General features: G+C 32.7%; 2 protein-coding genes and 2 non-coding genes across 4 annotated transcripts; 3 read left to right on the forward strand and 1 right to left on the reverse strand.

The window, feature by feature from the left end:
- The first annotated feature begins 5,446 nt into the window (after positions 1 to 5,446).
- On the forward strand, positions 5,447 to 5,519 carry TRNAA-UGC (transfer RNA alanine (anticodon UGC)). Its single transcript has one exon. It is a non-coding gene; the product is annotated as a tRNA-Ala (tRNA).
- Positions 5,520 to 5,702: 183 nt separating this feature from the next.
- On the forward strand, positions 5,703 to 5,775 carry TRNAA-UGC (transfer RNA alanine (anticodon UGC)). The gene has a single exon. It is a non-coding gene; the product is annotated as a tRNA-Ala (tRNA).
- An 80-nt stretch (positions 5,776 to 5,855) lies between these two features.
- Positions 5,856 to 15,410, forward strand: LOC109808337 (ARM repeat superfamily protein). The gene is made up of 21 exons (XM_020371291.3): positions 5,856 to 6,097; positions 6,180 to 6,358; positions 6,469 to 6,636; positions 7,208 to 7,318; positions 7,395 to 7,472; positions 8,218 to 8,414; positions 8,502 to 8,562; positions 8,870 to 8,944; positions 9,093 to 9,170; positions 9,294 to 9,356; positions 9,430 to 9,513; positions 9,589 to 9,767; positions 10,786 to 10,825; positions 10,917 to 11,060; positions 11,205 to 11,324; positions 11,409 to 11,636; positions 12,224 to 12,400; positions 12,958 to 13,639; positions 14,087 to 14,304; positions 14,466 to 14,604; positions 14,944 to 15,410. Exons 1-21 carry the CDS (start codon positions 5,953 to 5,955, stop codon positions 15,099 to 15,101), a joined length of 3,324 nt encoding a protein of 1,107 aa, XP_020226880.1. The 5' UTR covers positions 5,856 to 5,952; the 3' UTR covers positions 15,102 to 15,410.
- Positions 15,411 to 16,432: 1,022 nt separating this feature from the next.
- LOC109809296 (wall-associated receptor kinase carboxy-terminal protein) lies at positions 16,433 to 18,133 on the reverse strand. The gene is made up of 2 exons (XM_020372557.3): positions 17,129 to 18,133; positions 16,433 to 16,737 (listed from the first exon to the last, which is right to left on the reverse strand). The coding sequence occupies exons 1-2, from the start codon at positions 17,880 to 17,882 to the stop codon at positions 16,631 to 16,633; spliced, it is 861 nt and encodes a 286-aa protein (XP_020228146.1). The 5' UTR covers positions 17,883 to 18,133; the 3' UTR covers positions 16,433 to 16,630.
- Between the last annotated feature and the right edge of the window lie 364 nt (positions 18,134 to 18,497).

Here is an 18,497-nt window from a genome sequence, read left to right on the forward strand (position 1 = left end):
CTACTTGGTAGTAGTTGCCATTTACCACTGTTGAAGAGACAATCAGACAACAAACCCAGGGTCTAAGGTTACACAATTCTAATTCTGTCGCTGCTGAATAAGGGTAGTTTTAATTATCATATTCAAGTGTCTAACCTATTATTCTTTTTGTTTTTGGAATTACTCGTGCATTTTTTAATAAAATAAAATAAAAAGTACTTTGGGTGGTCATTTATTGAATAAATAGTTTAGGCATCGCCATAATGTAAAGAGGTTTTAATTATATAGATATACAAATAAAAATTGTTATGCAAGGAAACTTTTTCAACCTTTTATGATATCTATCTTAATGATATGAGGAATTATAATCAGTGAAAAAGACATGGAATAAAAAGCAATGAAATAAAAATAATATAAAGTGATATAATTTTGGAGGTTGTTGTTCAATAAAAGAGAAATTAAAATAAAAGAATGTTGAAATTATATATAAAAGGACAAATAATTTTAATAAAAATATGTATACAAAAATAAAGGTCATTTATTGTATAAGAACATCTTTCTTTCACTGGATCAATGTAATCTCTCCAATTTATTAATTCTTTGTCCTTGTTTATTAAGTAACTAAATTGAAAAAATGTGATGATTTTACAATATTTTTATTCTTAATACTCTATTATGAGATTTTTCGCATTTTAAAATAGACAATAAAAATCACATCAACAATATTTTTTTATTAGCTAAGAGTGTACTACAAGTGTATGTAAATTAAGCTCTTTCATTGTTGATTCATTTATATTTAATAAGTTCCGATATTTAAAATTAAAAATAATCAATAAATATAATTAAATTATTTACTCAAATACGCTTTTGAAGTGTTGTATCCAGAACACTTAAATTAAGAAATTTCAACATTTCGATGAATGTCTCTCCACAACTTTCCGTGGGAACATAAAATGAGCACGGGGTATGGCCAAACCATATCAAGATAGAAACAGATGTAGTTAAAAGGACAAAAACATATGTAAACTTCGTCAACAGTTTTGTTTCAAAATTTTGTGACTGAAAAAAAGTGGTTTATCACTGTTAGGATCACTCGAAAATCAGGTAACTCGAAAAGCATATTCAGGAGTTTCAGGAAGTATCAAAAGCTCAAGTTGTTCGTACTCAAAATATAGTCGAAAAAATGAGTCGAATCAAACTGAGAAGTGCTCGAAAGATGGAAATTACTGAAGGTTTCCAAGTAGTGAGTAGTTATCTCAGAACGGTTAACGGAAAATGGATCGAAGTGAAAAGAAAAAGAGTGGAACGAGCGGTTACGAGAGGTTACATTCTAAAACCACCTATTGGGCATAGTGGATGGCGGTTACCTTCCCATTACGCACATGCACTAAAATTAACCACCTTCATTTGACTCTATAAATACGAAGGAATATGTACTTTCAAGGGGTCGGAAATTTCATACTCACATTTCTGTAAGCACTCTTTGCCTGCGCATATGGCTTCCGTGCACGCATCTGCTGGGTACCAATTTCTTGACCACTTTTCTTTGTTTTTTAGGAGTAGAATTAACGTAGTTTTCTTAGTTTATCTCTTTTAAACCCACGTAGTTAGATTACTTCAGCATTGTAATTCTGAAACGTTATGTAAGTTGAACCATGATTTGTATTGCAAATATCTCAATTATCCATTCTGTTCTTCTTAGCATTTATATGTCTGGAAATTATTACTTGTTAATTATTGAAGAATCTTTAGAAACAAGTAATCACTAAATCTTCTTACTCCATTATCTATTTCGTTTTCTGTTTTTAAATTAAATACCTAAATTGAAACATTGTTCGTGTGCTAGTTCGAGTAAAAAAAACCTTGTAACGTTTTTCACGGTAAACAATCACATATCAGTTTATGATTAATTGTGCAAAAAAAATTTTTTTTTTTAGATTATCAAGTTCAACTGAAATTTTTTTTTTCTTCACCTTGCCCCAAAGTCCAAACGGATTGAGTAGTAGTTTAAAGGACAAAAACATATCTAAACTAGGATGTAAACTTCATGAAATATCCTGCTTCAAAAACCGATGATCATTATCGGAAAAGTTTAAAGTTTGGTCTATTTGCCTTTTAGAAACAAGATTGTCAAGTTTCGTTTGAACTATAATTCAAATATTTGAAATTTTTTTAGCACAGATCATATATATCTGTCATTATGAATTGTATCACAAATTAATATCTTTTACCTATTAATGTTATAGTTTTTAATAAGCAGTAGTTGTTATCAAGCTTCTTATACATCTATAATCTATAATATATATATATATATATATATATATATATATATATATATATATAACCTTTTGGTATCCATTTTTTTCAAAATAATTATATTATACTCTTGTGTTGTAATTTTTTTTCTTCGCTAATTTGTATTTAAGGATAAAATTATATATATATATATATATATATATATATATAATTATCCTCTTTAAAAAAATATTTTTTTCTTTAAAATAATAGCTATCCACTTTTTCATGAAAACATTATTTTATTTTATTTTATTCATGGAGATATAGAGTATCGCTAATAATGGGGGAAAAATTGTTGAATTACACTTAGAAAATAGAAATGCACTAATTACCTGTAAAAAGATATAACTAAACTCTGTTGATAATGATTATAATATTGATAATTTGATATACGTAATATGGGCGGGATTTACATTTGAATTTTGTGATAACGTGTGTGGATCATTATTATTTTCACCGTGTAAGAAGTGGCCTACAAAAATCAAAAGCAATTATATAATTATGTAATTGGCGTAGATTAGAACTTATGACATGACGAGGGAGCCATTCATCCTTTTGCAAAGGTAGGTTACTTTGGATTGCTTTGCCATTAACATTTAGCATTATAATATCAATAAATGAAAAAGATAAATGTGAATAGTGCAAAACAAAAGATAAATATTATGACCTTTTTTCTTTGTTGATTTTTAATACATTTTAGTTCCTTCGCATTCATTTTTCCAGTACACTATTATTTCTTTTCAGTTTTCACTCTAGATTATCTTAATGTATAAACAAAATAAAATGAGCAATTTCCATAATTATGGTTGTAACAAAAGCTAGCCGTACCATTTTACTATTCAAAAAATAATAATGTTATTTTACTCATTCTATTATGTGTCTTAAGTACCAATATGATTCGGACCTATTACTAGATTATTATATCTCGATTAAAATATGTCCACATGTAAAGTAGTGTAGTATGGTATGGAGTTAACTTGGGCAAAATACTTTTGAATTTTTTCATGTCTAAGGTTTACAGGCTTCTTACATTTCATAGAACTTTAAATTGCACTCCTTTTTCTTTACTATAAAATTCTACAAATTAAAGCTTATTTTGAAACTTCAGTTACAATTGCAATCTTGATAAATTGAACTAGAATTCGATTTATAGTTAGATTTAAGGTTGAAATTAATGATTTGTAAATAGTACGACCCACACATTTTAAATTAAGTGAAATTGTGTCAATAGAAGTATGGAACATGTAATAGTATCCACTAATGATTTCAAATGATCTATTTATGAAAGTTCCTGAGAAGCCATAAAGGAGTTCAATTTTTGTTCTAACATATCAATACATAAAGAACTTGCTTGTTGAATCGTAACATGCTCTTGGAGTTGCTTTAATTCTGCAATTATTTCCTTCAAACGAGTATTTTCAGCCATTGGAAGGACAATGAAAGCAACAAATGTTGCAATACTCCAAAATCAGTGTTCAATAAATTCACTTAATAGAAATAATGGTCTATGATTTTTTATTATTGAAATTTAAGCTTACAACTAGTAATATATAATTATGAAAATAGAGAATACGAGTCAAACATGACATTGGGCAAGAGAGAGAGAATAAACATAATTCATAAAGAAAGTACAGACATACAAGTTTCACACCCCACAATACAGTTACTATGTATTATATATAAAATACATATTACAATTACTAATCATTAACCATTGTTATTTTTTGTTTCATTGATCAATAACTTCCATATTTTACACCTCTCACCCTTATTACGCCTTGGGTTAGATATGTTATTTTTGTCCCCACTTGCGGTTATCACAAAATCCATATCATATTTATTCAAAATCACATTTTTTTTATTAAATTTGATTATATTTTAATTAAACACTTTTTATATTTATTTTCACATCACGGTCTTAATCAAAATATTGAATTAGGTTCTTAATTTAATTACATATTATTTGATTAAAAGCTAAACATAATTAACTCGATCACAAAAATCGTGATTTAAATTTCAAATATTAAAGAAAACACTATTATTTATAATCAAAACTAAAGTTGTTTGGATCTAGTGATTTTGTGACACCCAAATAAAATTAAATTATTTGATAATTTTTTACTATCAATCTTTTCAATTCAATTAAAGATGAATACTTGAATATTTCTATACATAAATGATGCATAATTATATGTAATGTTAAATCTTTAAATCATCACATCACATGACTCAAACGGAAGATTGTTAGACTATATATTCAATGAAATACCTTAATATAGTAGTTATTAGACATAATAATAATAATAAAAATGGTGGCTTTTGGGTGATTTTTTTTTCTCCAGTGAATGATAATTAGCATTGACTTTAATTACCCACTACTTTGATTTATTTGATGGGTAATCATGATTAGTGTTAATTATTTTAATTTTGTTATTATTATTTTTTAATTTTCTTTATTCTAAATAATTTTTCACTGGTATAAAAAAAAGCTATACAAAGTGAGTTACAAAAAGAAAATGCAATAATCATCAGTATAATAATGTTAATTTTCATCTTAAATATTCATTGATTTAGTTTTTATAATTACTCAACACGTCTCATATTGATAAAAAAAAAAATATACATGTTTATCTTCTTATTCAATTAATGCAAGACTTTGTTTGTGATTAAAGATGTAAAAGACTTTTTTAATGATGGATGGTATTCTACTCATAACCGTTAGATTGGATGATAAAATATTTAAAAAAATTATTAAAGGGTCTTCAATATAAGAGGGGACCACCATTAGAAACCCCTATGATGAATGGGGTTGAGATTTCACATCGGTGAATTGGGGAGCCTAAATGAGACTATGGTTTGTGATGGATATTCAGAGAAGTACCGCAATAAAGGTTAAATAAATGTGAAAAATGTATAGATTGAATAATTTTTAAACAGATATTAATATATTAGATAAAAAAATTTATTTAGATTTATAAAAAAAAAATAGTATAAAAATTTAATACATCTATTTCACTAAAATCAAAAAATTCATTTAATTCATCAATTTTATTGAAAGTAAAAAATAATTTAATCCATTTATCAACAACTTTTTCATAAAAAAAAAATCTTATTTTTGCATTATAGTGTAAATTAATTAAAAACAATGTCTTTTAGATGAAAAGTAATGTGGGGATGTAGCTCAAATGGTAGAGCGCTCGCTTTGCATGCGAGAGGCACGGGGTTCGATCCCCCGCATCTCCAATTAGTTTTGATTCTTTAAGAATCCATTAATTGTTTTTCATTTTATACTGTGTTCATTTGACTTTCCCTGAACTCCAACAAATGGGGATGTAGATCAAATGGTAAGGCATTTTTAAAGAATCCAATTAATTCTTCTTTATTTTATATTGTTTTTATTTAACTTTATCTGAAGCTTAAGCAAAAGGGGATGTAGCTCAAATGGTAGAGCGCTCGCTTTGCATGCGAGAGGCACGGGGTTCGATCCCCCGCATCTCCACTTTTAAACAATTTTTATTTAACTTTTGATTTTTAAATGTAGCATTCTTTTCCATTTCCCCTTATCTCAAAAAAGCGGAAAATGTTATATAAATAGCAGACACATTCCCGCCAATATGTAAAAGCTGGTGACGGAAACTAGGGTTTTTGTTCTGAAGTGGTCGCACCAGCATTGACCATGGCGGAGGACCTTGCTCAGATCGCTCACTTGCTGGACCAAACACTCAACCACGACGCTGCCGCCGTCCGCTCCGCCACCGATGTGCTCGATCGCCTCTCCCTCACTCCGCACTTCCCATTCTATCTCCTCTCCATTTCCACCGGTACAACTTCAATTTTCCTATTCAACTCCTTTCCTCACCTCAAAACAATCGTGACGGTTCTGATTTCGTGTTTTGCGAACAGGAGCAGGAAATCAAGGTCAGAAAATCGCCGCTGCTACCTACCTGAAGAACCTCACTCGTCGAAACGTCGATAGCACCACCGGCGTCGCGCCTTCGAACGTCAGCAATGAGTTCAAGGAGCAGCTATTGCAAGCTCTGCTCCAGGTCGAGTTGTCCGTTCTCAAGATTTTAGTTGAAGTGGTACGCTTGCGATTTTTGCATTCTAATTTCTTATGAACGTGTTTCGTTTTGATTTTCGTATATACACATATGTCAATCTGAGTGATGAGTGATTATTTCTGTGTCTGCAGTTCCGCTCCATTGCTGTTGCTGATTTTGTTAAGCAGAACGCGTGGCCAGAGCTTGTGCCTAATTTGCAATCTGCTATTCAGAATAGCCATCTGATCAGCGGTGTGAACGGGAAATGGAATACCGTAAATGCACTTCTTGTTCTCCATGCTCTTCTCAGACCATTCCAGGTATTTGAATTTCGAAGTCTGTGGTTGAGTTTTAGAAATTTCTATTGTTCCATGCAGTTTGTCATAATGTGCTTTCGTGAGAAAGGAATGCTGGTCATTGCTTTGTCTATAATTTTTATCTAATGATCGAGCTGATGTATAAAAGAGGTAATATAACCTTAGTTTAGCAGTCATCATTGATTTGTGTCATGCATTGTACAATCTTTACATGTGCTTTTTTCTCATGTTTTTTTCCCCTGGTTTATATTATACGGTCTTAATTTCATTCAGAATCTTTGCCAGTTTTGGTCTCTGGAGTCTGAAACATATTCTTTTCAACATATCTTTCATTGAGAATCTTTTTCTTTATCACGTGCATTTGTGTCCCCAGTTTGCTGCTATCTGAACTTTAGGATTGCAACTGTTTCTATAACAGTAACATTTTAGCTCTTTATTTTTTTATTAAAACTTTGTATGTGATGAATGCTGAAAGGCTTGGGAAAATTCAAATTGTTAAACCATTAATGGAGATGATAAAAGGTGGGCTTTGGTTGATTTGACTTATGTTCAAATTCGCTCCTTCATTTTGCAGTACTTTTTGAATCCTAAAGTGGCAAAGGAGCCGGTACCACCACAGTTGGAGCTTATATCCAAAGAAATTCTTGTGCCTTTGCTTACTGTTTTCCATCAATTTGTTGAAAAGGTGTTGTGTTTTTCTTATTTGCTTTGCTTACTATTTCTTATGAGGTTTGCTTCTGAGTATATGATGCTTGGATCAGGCTTTAGCAACCCATGGAAGGACAGAAAAAGAAATTGAGAAAGCCCTCCTCACTATATGCAAATGCCTTCATTTTGCAGTAAGTATTGGTTTGACACACGCATAATTGACACAAAATCTATATATTGGTTATTGTCTGCATTGATTAGATAATAATCAATCATGGTGGAGCTTAAACCTAGAAGTTAAATGATCTTACCATCTAAATGGCATTCTTGGGTTATCTTCTAATATGCAAATGCCTACTCTTTTTGTACTTCTGTTATTAAATTCTATTAAGTATTTAAGTCTACAGTACATCTATAAGTTGGCCTTTGATGCTATTAGTTTCTGGCTTGGCAGCTTCAACTGACATTTGTGGAGTCTCAATTCTAATTTTTCCCAGTGGCATGCATGCAGACTATTGTTAGTCTGCAGAGTGGTTTGTTGAAAGCAGATGAATTTCTTATAACAAAAACAGAAGTGCTACCTTTTTATTTGTGATCTGCAGCCACATTATAGAGACGTTTGAGAAAATTAAGGATGAAAATTACTTTGTGCTACCTGTCTCTTATTTATACTGAAAAATAAGGCGTAGGAGACATGACCCTGTTATTGTTATCCTATTTAGGTTACTATTAAACATGTTGAAGATAAATAAATTCTTCCCTGTGAAAAGGAAAACTTTAAGCTAATGTTATGTGACCTATTACTTTTTCTGTTACTTTTTCCCCTGGTGAATAGTATTCAAGTGCTATTGACTTTATATTGTACTGCTATTTATTTGATATCCTTTTTAAATTGTCCTGTTCACTTTTTATTTAGACATTTCTACTTACTTGTAGGTGAGGTCCTACATGCCATTGACTTTGGCTCCTCTTTTGCCTTCATTCTGTCGGGACCTAATGAGCATTTTGGGTTCTCTGTGCTTTGATTGTTTGGTCAATCAAGAAGATGAATATTTGACAAGATTGAAGACTGGAAAAAGAAGTCTGCTTATTTTTTCTGCCCTTGTAACCCGGCACAGGAAACATTCTGATAAGTAATATGGAGTTTAATGGTTTTTTTTTATTGGTTTGGTATAAACATTTTCAGTATTATATATTGAAACTATGCCCTTAATTTTCAGGTTGATGCCAGAAATTATAAGTTGTGTTTTAAACATAGTCAAATTTAGCAAAAATACCAGTGTAAGATATTGCCATTAATTCTTGTATTTAATAACTGGTTATTAGTTTGCCTGAACATTGGTTATGCTTGCTATTCTAGTTTTCTGACTTCCAAAATTCTATTCTACTCATCAATAGTCTTTGTTAAACTGTTGTTCGCCCAGCATTTTATTTATTGGCCACCGATATTTATTTAACACACTGCTTTCAGTTCTTCATTTTTGTATAACTTGATTTTGGATGCACATTACCTTGATGTTTGTTGTTGTAGTTTGTCAATCCTCATATTTTGGGCATTCTAAAATTTGAACTGTCATTCCTTTTGCAGAAACTTCCTTTCCTATCAGAGAGGCTTTTGTCCCTAGGTTTTGATGTAATTTCAAATGTACTGGAGACTGGGCCGGTAGGTTTTCTGATTTTTTGCTTTCTTTCTTTCTTTAATTTCAATTATTTTAAAAATTTAATTTCAATTGTTTGAATGTTGCAATTTTTTATTGTGTGTATTCTTCAAAACATTCATCATTAATTAAATTAAATTTCAATTTATACAGGGATGGCGATTAGTCTCTCCACATTTTACAACTTTATTGGAATCTGCAATCTTCCCGGCATTAGTAATGAATGAGAAGGTCAGAATTTATTTAAGAAACGTAACATGGATAAACTTTTTCTTAAGAATAATAAATTAATGAAATGGAGTTGCTTAACATATACTTTTCTTGTTAATTTCTTATGGAAATGTTTATGCATAGGATGTGTCAGAGTGGGAAGAAGACCCAGATGAGTATATCCGGAAGAATCTTCCTTCAGATATAGTATGAAAATTGATCTTTTTGTTTTTGTTTTACCTTAACTTTTAGATATATCTGACCTGAGTTTTATATTTAGGGTGAAATTTGTGGGTGGAGAGAGGATTTGTTCACAGCCAGAAAAAGTGCAGTGAACTTACTTGGTGTTATTTCAATGTCAAAGGTTATTTCTTGATAAAAATTCATTAATCTATGCCCTGGTTATTGTCATGGTTCATTTTGTCATTAATGTCTACAGGGTCCACCAATGGAGACTGCCTCCGACAGTTTATCAGCTTCATCCAAGCGTAAAAAAGGTCAAAAGAACAAAAGAAGCAACGAACGCCGCTCTATGGGGGAGTTATTGGTGCTTCCATTTTTGTCCAAGTTTTCCATTCCTTCCGATTCCAATGTGTCTCAAAAGAAAATCTTAAATGAGTGAGTTTTAATACTCTAACTCTCTAAGGGTATGTTTAACATGTATATGCCTTAAATAAATGCATATTATTATTTTAAGGTCAATTACCTGATCTATGGTGAAAAATACTCTGTTTATTTGTTAATATGTTTTTGGCAGCCTATTGGCAAGGCAAAGCAATAAGATAGATATGAAATACTAAACAGTGTGTATTCCTTTTCTTTTGAATCAGATTCAGAGGGATGTATTCAGTTGAATTTGGTTCATGTTTGACATCATTTTTTATGGAAGAAATAATTGTTTTTAATAGAAACCAGAGTCACTGCTTAACAATTAAACAGGAAACAATGCAACAAAGAGAGATAGGTTGTATGTATTATTTATGAAAATGAAAATTACAGTTGAAAGAAATATTCCTACTGCCACAGAGGGAGGCTCCTACAGAGAGCTACTGCTCTCCATCCATAACTAACATAATGATTTCACGTACAGCAGTCACACACAAACCTTCCTATTTGATAACAGAAAATCCCCAAAACAGTTACTCTCCTTTTTGCCTCCTAGTGTAAACCTTCCAGACTGAGTCCATGTGACAATCGTTAGACCAATTGCTCTTTTGTAATTTGTTTTGGGCTCTAACAGCTTTCAAAAGGGCACTTAAGAAGTTGCCAAAACAAGTCAATTATTATCACAAATCAAGCCAATTTAATCAAACATGCAGCTAATCAGTTGTGATTATAGCTATGATGAATTTATACCCATTTGATGCCTTGTACATATTTTGTATTGATTATGCCTCCGTAATTTTTTTCTCCGAAAGAACCTTGTTCCTGATTGAAGGGACAAGGGTTTTTTTTTTTTTTTTTTTTGTGTAGACATTCTTACTCTATATTTAGCTTATTTCCTTTCCTTTTTTTGCTTCCCTTTACATAAGCAGTGCCTCATTCCTGAACATATTTATTTTTTATTAATAATTTTATGTTCCCTTCTTTAAATGACTTTTCCTGCATGTTCTTGTTACACTATGAACTATGGCAGTTACTTTGGCGTTCTGATGGCATACGGTGGCCTGCTAGATGTGAGGACATTTCACTTTTGTTTAACAATGCATTAGTGTTTCAATGCTAATTTACTAAAAGGAGTTTTAAATTCTGCCATTTCTTATACAGTTTTTGAGGGAACAAGAACCTGAATCTGTAACAACTCTAGTTCGTACACGGATCTTGCCACTGTATACAGTAGCTGTGTCCCTACCATACCTAGTTGCTAGTGCAAACTGGGTACTTGGAGAACTAGGCTCCTGTCTACCAGAAGTAAGACAGAATGTCAACAATGTTATCATAACTCTAGCAAATTCGAATTTAAATTGATTCTCAATATGCTTTCATGTACTGTTGGGATGAAATACCTTCATCACATTTTTAGTTGATCCCATGTTAGTTTCTGTGTCTTTTCAGGAGATGAGTACTGATGTATATTCCCAGATGCTCATGGCATTGGTCATGCCAGATAAGCAGGAGCCTTCTTGCTATCCAGTGCGGGTTTCTGCTGCTGGGGCAATTACCACACTGCTTGATGTGAGCTTTTAGCTCCCTGATTTGTTTTGGACTGGGATGTTCTGATTCCTTTTCTCTTTTACCAAGCTTTCGTTTCTTTTTCAGAATGACTGCATGCCCCCTGATTTTCTACCCCTTCTCCAAGTAATAGTTGCCAACATTGGAAATGATGAGGGCGAGAGCGAGAGCGAGAGTTCCATCTTATTTCAGCTTCTCAGTTCTATTATGGAAGCTGGAGATGAGAAAGTTGCAGTCCATATCCCACATATTGTCTCATCAATAGTGGGTACAGTATCAAAATGGTTAACTGCCAATATGGAGCCTTGGCCTCAAGTATGTTTATATTTCTTGTGTTTATTTATTGGTATTAAATCATTTCTATTTCCAATCACATAATAACATTAAATCTGTGTATGCTAAATATATATAACTTCATTGCAAGGTTTTATTGAAATTTCTTGATATGAATTCAAATGGTTTTCAAGATTGGAAGTTTTAACAATCTGTAGGTTGGTTGAAATTGAAGACTTATTCACCCTCTAGTTTGCTAAATTGAACACTTTGTTTTATAGGTTATATATGTTCCTCCTATTTGTCTGCTGCAGAGTCTTCTTGTAGCAAAGTATATAGTCACTTATGCTTTGCTTATTTTCACAAAAAAAAAAAGACTTATGCTTGCTGATTGCATTGTATTTCCCTTTATTTCTTTATACATCCCTGTGCCTTGATCCGTAACCAATATAATGCTTGCTTCCATTATAACATTTTTTTGGGTGAATTCTTCCATGATAACATTAAGTTCAAAGTTTTTGGTATCCATGGTGATGTGTGGCCATGTTTTTTATTCAGTTGCTTTGATTTTCACTTTTAAGGCAACACGACTACACAGGTACTTCTTTTGACATGTGTATGTACAATAGGTGGTTGAACGTGCAATTGCTGCTCTGGCAGTTATGGGTCAGACTTGGGAAGGCTCTAGGCCTGAGGAGTCTGAGTTGGATGAGTCTCGTGAAAAATGGGCTGCAGGTCAAGTGGCAGTTGGTAGAGCTTTTGCTGCACTCTTGCATCAGGCTTGGCTTACCCCTCAATGCACACTGGTTAGTTTGAGTGCCTTTCTAAATTGAACTTTGATTTTCTTAACTTCATGTTCCCAAGGGAAAGCAAAAAAGAGAATTTGAATGGATTTGTTGAGGCTCTGATTTGTGATGATCTATCTTGCCACATTTTTATTTATTTTTTCACTTCTAAATTCCTCAAATGTTTTCAGTGACCACAATAATAATCTCAAGACAAGCACTTTTTCTAATTTGTTTAACTTCTATTGTACTTTTTAGTGCATTTGCTTATACATTAAAGTATTTGTGCTGATTAGTCTTCCCTTGCTTTATGGTTTGGCTATCAATCAACAACTGCCTTTCCTTAATTCTTTTATATCATAATATTAAGGTTCTGTTTGGATAAATGTATCCATAAGTACTTCTTGGAGAAGAAAAAATAAAATAAGTTTCTCGAAAAGTTAAACATATTTTGAGAAACTCTTTTATATTAGCTTCTTCTAAAAAAAAATTTCCTGCTAAAAGTATTTATGGAGAAGTTTATCTTTAGGTACATAGTCATGATAAAGTTATATTATGTTTTTCCTGAATTTGATAAGGATCAAGAAGACCAGCAGTGTCCCCCCTCATCATGCATAGAAGATTTGTCAACATTGCTACAGTCTGTCTTGCTATCTATTGATGGAAGTCACATGATTCGTGAGCTTAAAGTATCAGAGCTGCTGTCAGTTTGGGCTGAAATGATCGCAGAGTGGCATGCATGGGAGGAATCAGAGGATTTATCAATTTTTGGGGTGATTAAGGAAACTGTGAATTTAGATCGTAAGTATAGGCTGAAAAACTTCATTGTAAAAGAGACGCCACCCCCTCCAGCTCCACCTGTTCCTGAACGTTCAATTGTAGAGGGCATTGGCGCTTTCATCAGTGAGGCAATTAAGCAATATCCTTCTGCAACACTGAGAGCTTGTTCATGTGTCCATATATTACTACATTGTCCAACCTACTCACATGACACTGAAGGTGTAAAGCAGTCATTGGCTATTGCATTTAGTAGGGCAGCCTTCTCTCACTTCATTGAAGTTCAAAGCACGCCTGGTTCACTCTGGAAGCCTCTATTGCTTGCTATATCTTCATGTTATTTGTGTTATCCTGATATTATAGAAGGTATTCTGGAAAAGGGTGCACATGGAGGCATAACAATATGGGCATCTGCTCTGTGTCATATATCCAATAGATCTTTTGAGCCTGGTCTGATGGTGGAGGCTGAGATGAAGTTAATGGGTAAATCTCAGCCATTACTAAATTTAAATTTAAGTAATATATGTTTCTCCTTTTTTCTAATTAATGGTCTATCTTAACTATTCATTGTCTTTATTACATGTTTTCATATTTTCCTTCACCTTGCACAATTATACTTTTCTAAAATTGTTTTCATTCAGCACAATGTTATTCTGTTGTTTTATGCTGAAACATGAAATGTTGATTGTTGAAAAGGGAAAACCTATATCTAATCACAAAAACTTGTTTGGGAACACTTCAAAAATGTACCCTACATGGTTTTTCATTGAACTTGTGTTCTTTGCTCATAATTGAATTTTTAACCACAAATTGTTTGAAGGGTTGCTATTCATCTAAGTTTTAAGTTCTAACAATTACAGATAAATAAAGTCAAACAGTTGAAATTGTTTTTTAACAAACTTTGGTTCTTTCCTAATGGATGAATTTTAGTGATGACGTTAGCCCGATTGATTGAGCAACTTATCAAACAAGGGAAGTCTGGTGGTGGTGGAATTCAAAACTGCTTTGCTTCACTGTTGGAGGTATCTGTACGATTGAAAGAAGCATATGACGAGAAAGAAGATGAACAAGGATCTGATGATGCTGAAAATGATGATGACGAGGAGGAGGAGGAGGAGGAGGATAGTGACAATGATGATTATGATGAGGTTGATCTTCTAATTATCTTCCAGAGTATCTCATTTAGTGCTGTTCATACTTCGTAACATATCAACATATATGATATATCTTCTTTTGCCTACAGTGTGCAGTGATTAACATGTTCTCTTGGTTACTCAATTCCCTTTTTTTGGTTTGTTTGTTTGAATAGGACTCTGAGACTGAGGAATATGAAGAAACTGAAGAAGAATTTCTTAATAGGTATGCTAAAGCTGCTGAGGCATTAGAAAACGGTTCAAATAATATTGAAGAGGTGGACGTTGAAGATCAAGAACTGGAGCTGGAATTAGGTATGCCTTTAACGTATATGCGCACGGGAATACGTGCTTATCTGCTTTTTATTTTGTACATGCATCATCCATCTACCCAATCAAACTTTGAAAAATGAGTTGATCGTTGAATCGCTATAATTAGTCCGAATTTTGGAGGTTGTTGCTTGAATATCATTTTAAGAAATTAATGAAATTGACAAATCACAATGATTTAATGTGCTTGGATTTTTAGACGCAGCAATACTTGCGATCCATTTCACCCTGTTGTTGATCAGGGTTGCTTATTCACAATTCAATCGTAGATGGAAAAAAAATGTCGTTTTTAATTCATCTGCTTTTTTCTTGATCCGAATACAGGTCAATTAATTGATGTTGATGAACAAAAGATCTTGACGTCGTTGATAGAGAAGTACCACCAATTGCTCAAACGAGAACTAGTTTTGCCATCGGAGCTCGTCATGAATTTCCTGAATGCCTTCCCTGTGTACGATTCATATTTCCAGCAATACAGATAACCATCGTTTGTTTATGCGGTGTTGCCAAGGTCGTGTAAATTAAATTTTTCGTGTAAGACAAGCCGTCGGGGCTTGGAAATGTGTGTACAAAAGAGAAATTATTATTTGTTTTGAAAATATCTACTTGTTATTTGTTGATTTGTATAATTATTCTTTTACTGGGGAGTACAGCAAGACGACGGTTACAGTGTCGAGATTTCAAATGAGTGTTGATGCACCATACATGGAGCTGCGAAAATGTACTACTGAACAACTTTTCAGATTTGAGTAGTTGATGGATTAACTGCGTTGCCGCAGTGGCAAAATATACTCCGAACTTTACGAGTATTCGCAAAAGATATATAATATATAATTAAATAAAATATCTTATATTATAATATAAATTTTAATTAAGATTTTAAATTGTATTATTGTATTATTGTATTTATTTAATTAGGGTTGTTCCATTTTTATTGATATTTTAATTATCTAGATAATTTATTCTTTAGTCTTTTTGTCATTTTTATTTTCTTAGTATTATTAGACAGAAATAATATATAATCTTAGAGAAGCATTTACGCAAATGAGGAAATGTTTATTTGTGCTCTTTTAAATGTGATATATATATATATATATATAAGTTGGGGGATATGTATTTTTTTATTAAAAATATAGGGGGCAAATTTTTTTTTAACCTATAAAAAGTGTTTACATTTTTCTTATAGAATTTAATGTGAAATCAAGAGAAACAATGATTTGTAGAATGATTTTTTCCCCCTCAAATGTTATTTCAAGAAATTAAAAAAATTGTCAATAATTAATTTTTGTTGAAAAAATCTGATTGATTTTTAATAAAAAATTTCTTATTAATCATGAGATTCAAACTTGAGACTAATGTCACTTAAATGTAGGATGTATGTGTTTAATTTAATTTATTTTGAAGAAATAACCATTTATTATTTAAAAAATCCCTAAGATTTAGCGGTGTCCAAACATGGTATTAGACAATTCCACATTATTACTTTGCTGATTATGTCCATGCCCATACCATTGGTTATCAGTTTAGATTTTTTTTTATGTTATTCCTTCTTTTGCTTTCACGGCTGATGTAACCGGAACCGCATTCCTGCGGAGTTTCTAGTTTTGGAGGTTGTTTTGCCTCTCATTCACCTTAAAAAATAAAAAATAAAAAAATCTGGCATTTCTTACGCAGTAGTTGTTTTCATTTTTTTGGTCACAGTTGGACACCTCAATATCCAAAAACTATTAACAACTATCATTTTTTTCCCATCTCATTTTCGCTTGCATCTTAATTTCTATTATGGCTACACTTTTTCTATTATGCCCACTCATGAACAACAAAAAGGAAGATGACGCAACTATTGTATTTTGGCAAGCCATTTTGCATCATTGGAGAGTTAAGAATAATCTTGCGACTTCAAACCACACTTTCCCAATTTGAAGTCTCAAAGAAGCATATTACAAACATAAAACTACACAAACTCTCTCTGCCCAGAAGAATGGAATGAAAACTAAAAAACATAAAGCTCTCAAAGGAGCCTCACCCTCGTGTGAAAATAAGCTACAACAAGCAAAACCAGTAGATAGTGTGTCCAAGGAACGTTCTTCTGTCCTTTCGATATCATATTTCCAGCAGCTAAGAAGCAAAACAGAAACAAAGACATTATAGTTAGCATACAACCCCGATTACAATAACAGACAAAAACTTAATTACATTCTTTTGGATGTTATTCTCTAATGATAATAGTAGTTTTATTTCGACATATATTAACCTCTTTATTTTGTTGATTATGGATGTTTTTAAAAAGTAATTTACAGTTTGATTTAATTTTATAAGATTAATTTATAAAGTGAGAATTAATCTCAATTATATACACCGTTATGTCTTTAGTTATGTTCTCATTTTTGGTTGACATGATATAAAATTTTAATTTTGGTTAAAAAATATTATAAAAAGAACCTAAAAAAAATGTATCCAAGTTTGTCCTAAAATAACACCATGTGATTTAAATTCCAAAGTTGCTTACCGCATGCCCTTGTTGAATTAGCGAAACTAGAGCACAAACATAGCAAACCTTCTGTGTCAGTATCAAACCCACATGTCCCACCAGATCGTTTGCAACTTTCACACCCAGTATCAGGCACACTGAAAGAAAGCTTAATCCCATAAACCCAGTCCAAAGGGCCAACACCCTTCAAGTTATCAGTGTTCAACACACTTGTATAGTGCGTGCAGTCCAATATGTTCATGCTCATGAACTTCACCGTGCCATAACTAGTGAAACAACACGGTGGGGAACTATTCGTCAACAAATGAAAGACCCTGAAAGCATTGCACGCCCCATAAAGCTCGTCGCACGTGTGACCAGCGAAGTTGAAGCAGAGGTACTTGTAGTGGTTGAGAACAGGAGAGTCTATGGAGCAGTTTAGTAGCACGAAAACTGTGTCCTGTGATGGGGGGATTATAGCGGATTGAATATCCGTCATTTGGAAGTCATGGTGGGGCTGAAGAATGGAGCAAGTGGACATTGAGGGGTCGTAGATTGTCATGGTTTTTTTGCCGTAGTCGATGGATTCAACTTTGTAAGCACCTGAAGGTGTTTGAAAGAACAAGTCGGTGCTGCAGTTTAGCATGTGTCTGAACTGGGGTGCACCACAACCATCTTCTAGGCCAAAGGGGTAGTTTATGGGAATGTTGCCACATGAGGTCTTGCAAGGTGTGGGAATGGCTTGTAGTTGCAATGTAAATAATGTTAGCATAAGGAGAAGCTGCATCTGCATGGTTAGAACTTAGAACTTGGAAGCAAGCGAGTTAAACGCGTTTGGGGGAAGGGAAAAAAAGATAGTGGCTTCGGGGTACTGGTTTTACAAAAAGGTGTAGAAATGTCCGTAATTTACTCGCCTAAGTTTGAATGGCTTTTTGAACGTTGGACACAGGCTGGTGCTGGGATCCACACATGTTGAAAAATTGAACAAAAGGGAACTGGTTATTTTTCCATCGGAATGCGTGGCTGTTTGAGTTATTATATTATGTGCATGCACTGCCAAAGCTTGTGCCGTTCAGAAAAATTGATGGGCATTGTGATGCTGAAATTGGCGCGGACAGGGATACTACACTGGACATCGACCTTAGTGCTGTTCTGCTTATTTTGACTATTAGAGTAAATGTTAAAGAAGGTCCAAATGCTGTTTTGTGTTTACCAAAAAAGTGACTTCAATTTGACACTGTTGTTACTTGTTTGTTTGTGAGACATTGTTTGTAAGTTGAAACCAACATGTATAAGGTTGTCATGATCAATTAATTGTATTCTATTCATAACCATTGGATTGGATGATGTAATATTCTAAAAAGTTTATTTAAGAGGGGACCACCATTCAGAAACCCCTATGATGGAT

Source organism: Cajanus cajan, chromosome 5, assembly GCF_000230855.2.
Source record: "Cajanus cajan strain Asha chromosome 5, NIPB_CcT2T_4, whole genome shotgun sequence".
Classification (NCBI taxonomy): domain Eukaryota; kingdom Viridiplantae; phylum Streptophyta; class Magnoliopsida; order Fabales; family Fabaceae; genus Cajanus; species Cajanus cajan.

Excerpts from the sequence above, each read along its gene's own strand:
- LOC109808337 (XM_020371291.3), top strand. The coding sequence starts at position 5,953 with ATGGCGGAGGACCTTGCTCAGATCGCTCACTTGCTGGACCAAACACTC. Across the intron at positions 8,945-9,092 it reads ATGTACTGGAGACTGGGCCG|GGATGGCGATTAGTCTCTCC; the intron begins GTAGGTTTTCTG and ends CAATTTATACAG. Across the intron at positions 9,171-9,293 it reads CATTAGTAATGAATGAGAAG|GATGTGTCAGAGTGGGAAGA; the intron begins GTCAGAATTTAT and ends GTTTATGCATAG.
- LOC109809296 (XM_020372557.3), bottom strand. The coding sequence starts at position 17,882 with ATGCAGATGCAGCTTCTCCTTATGCTAACATTATTTACATTGCAACTA. Across the intron at positions 16,738-17,128 it reads TAATTCAACAAGGGCATGCG|CTGCTGGAAATATGATATCG; the intron begins GTAAGCAACTTT and ends TTTGCTTCTTAG.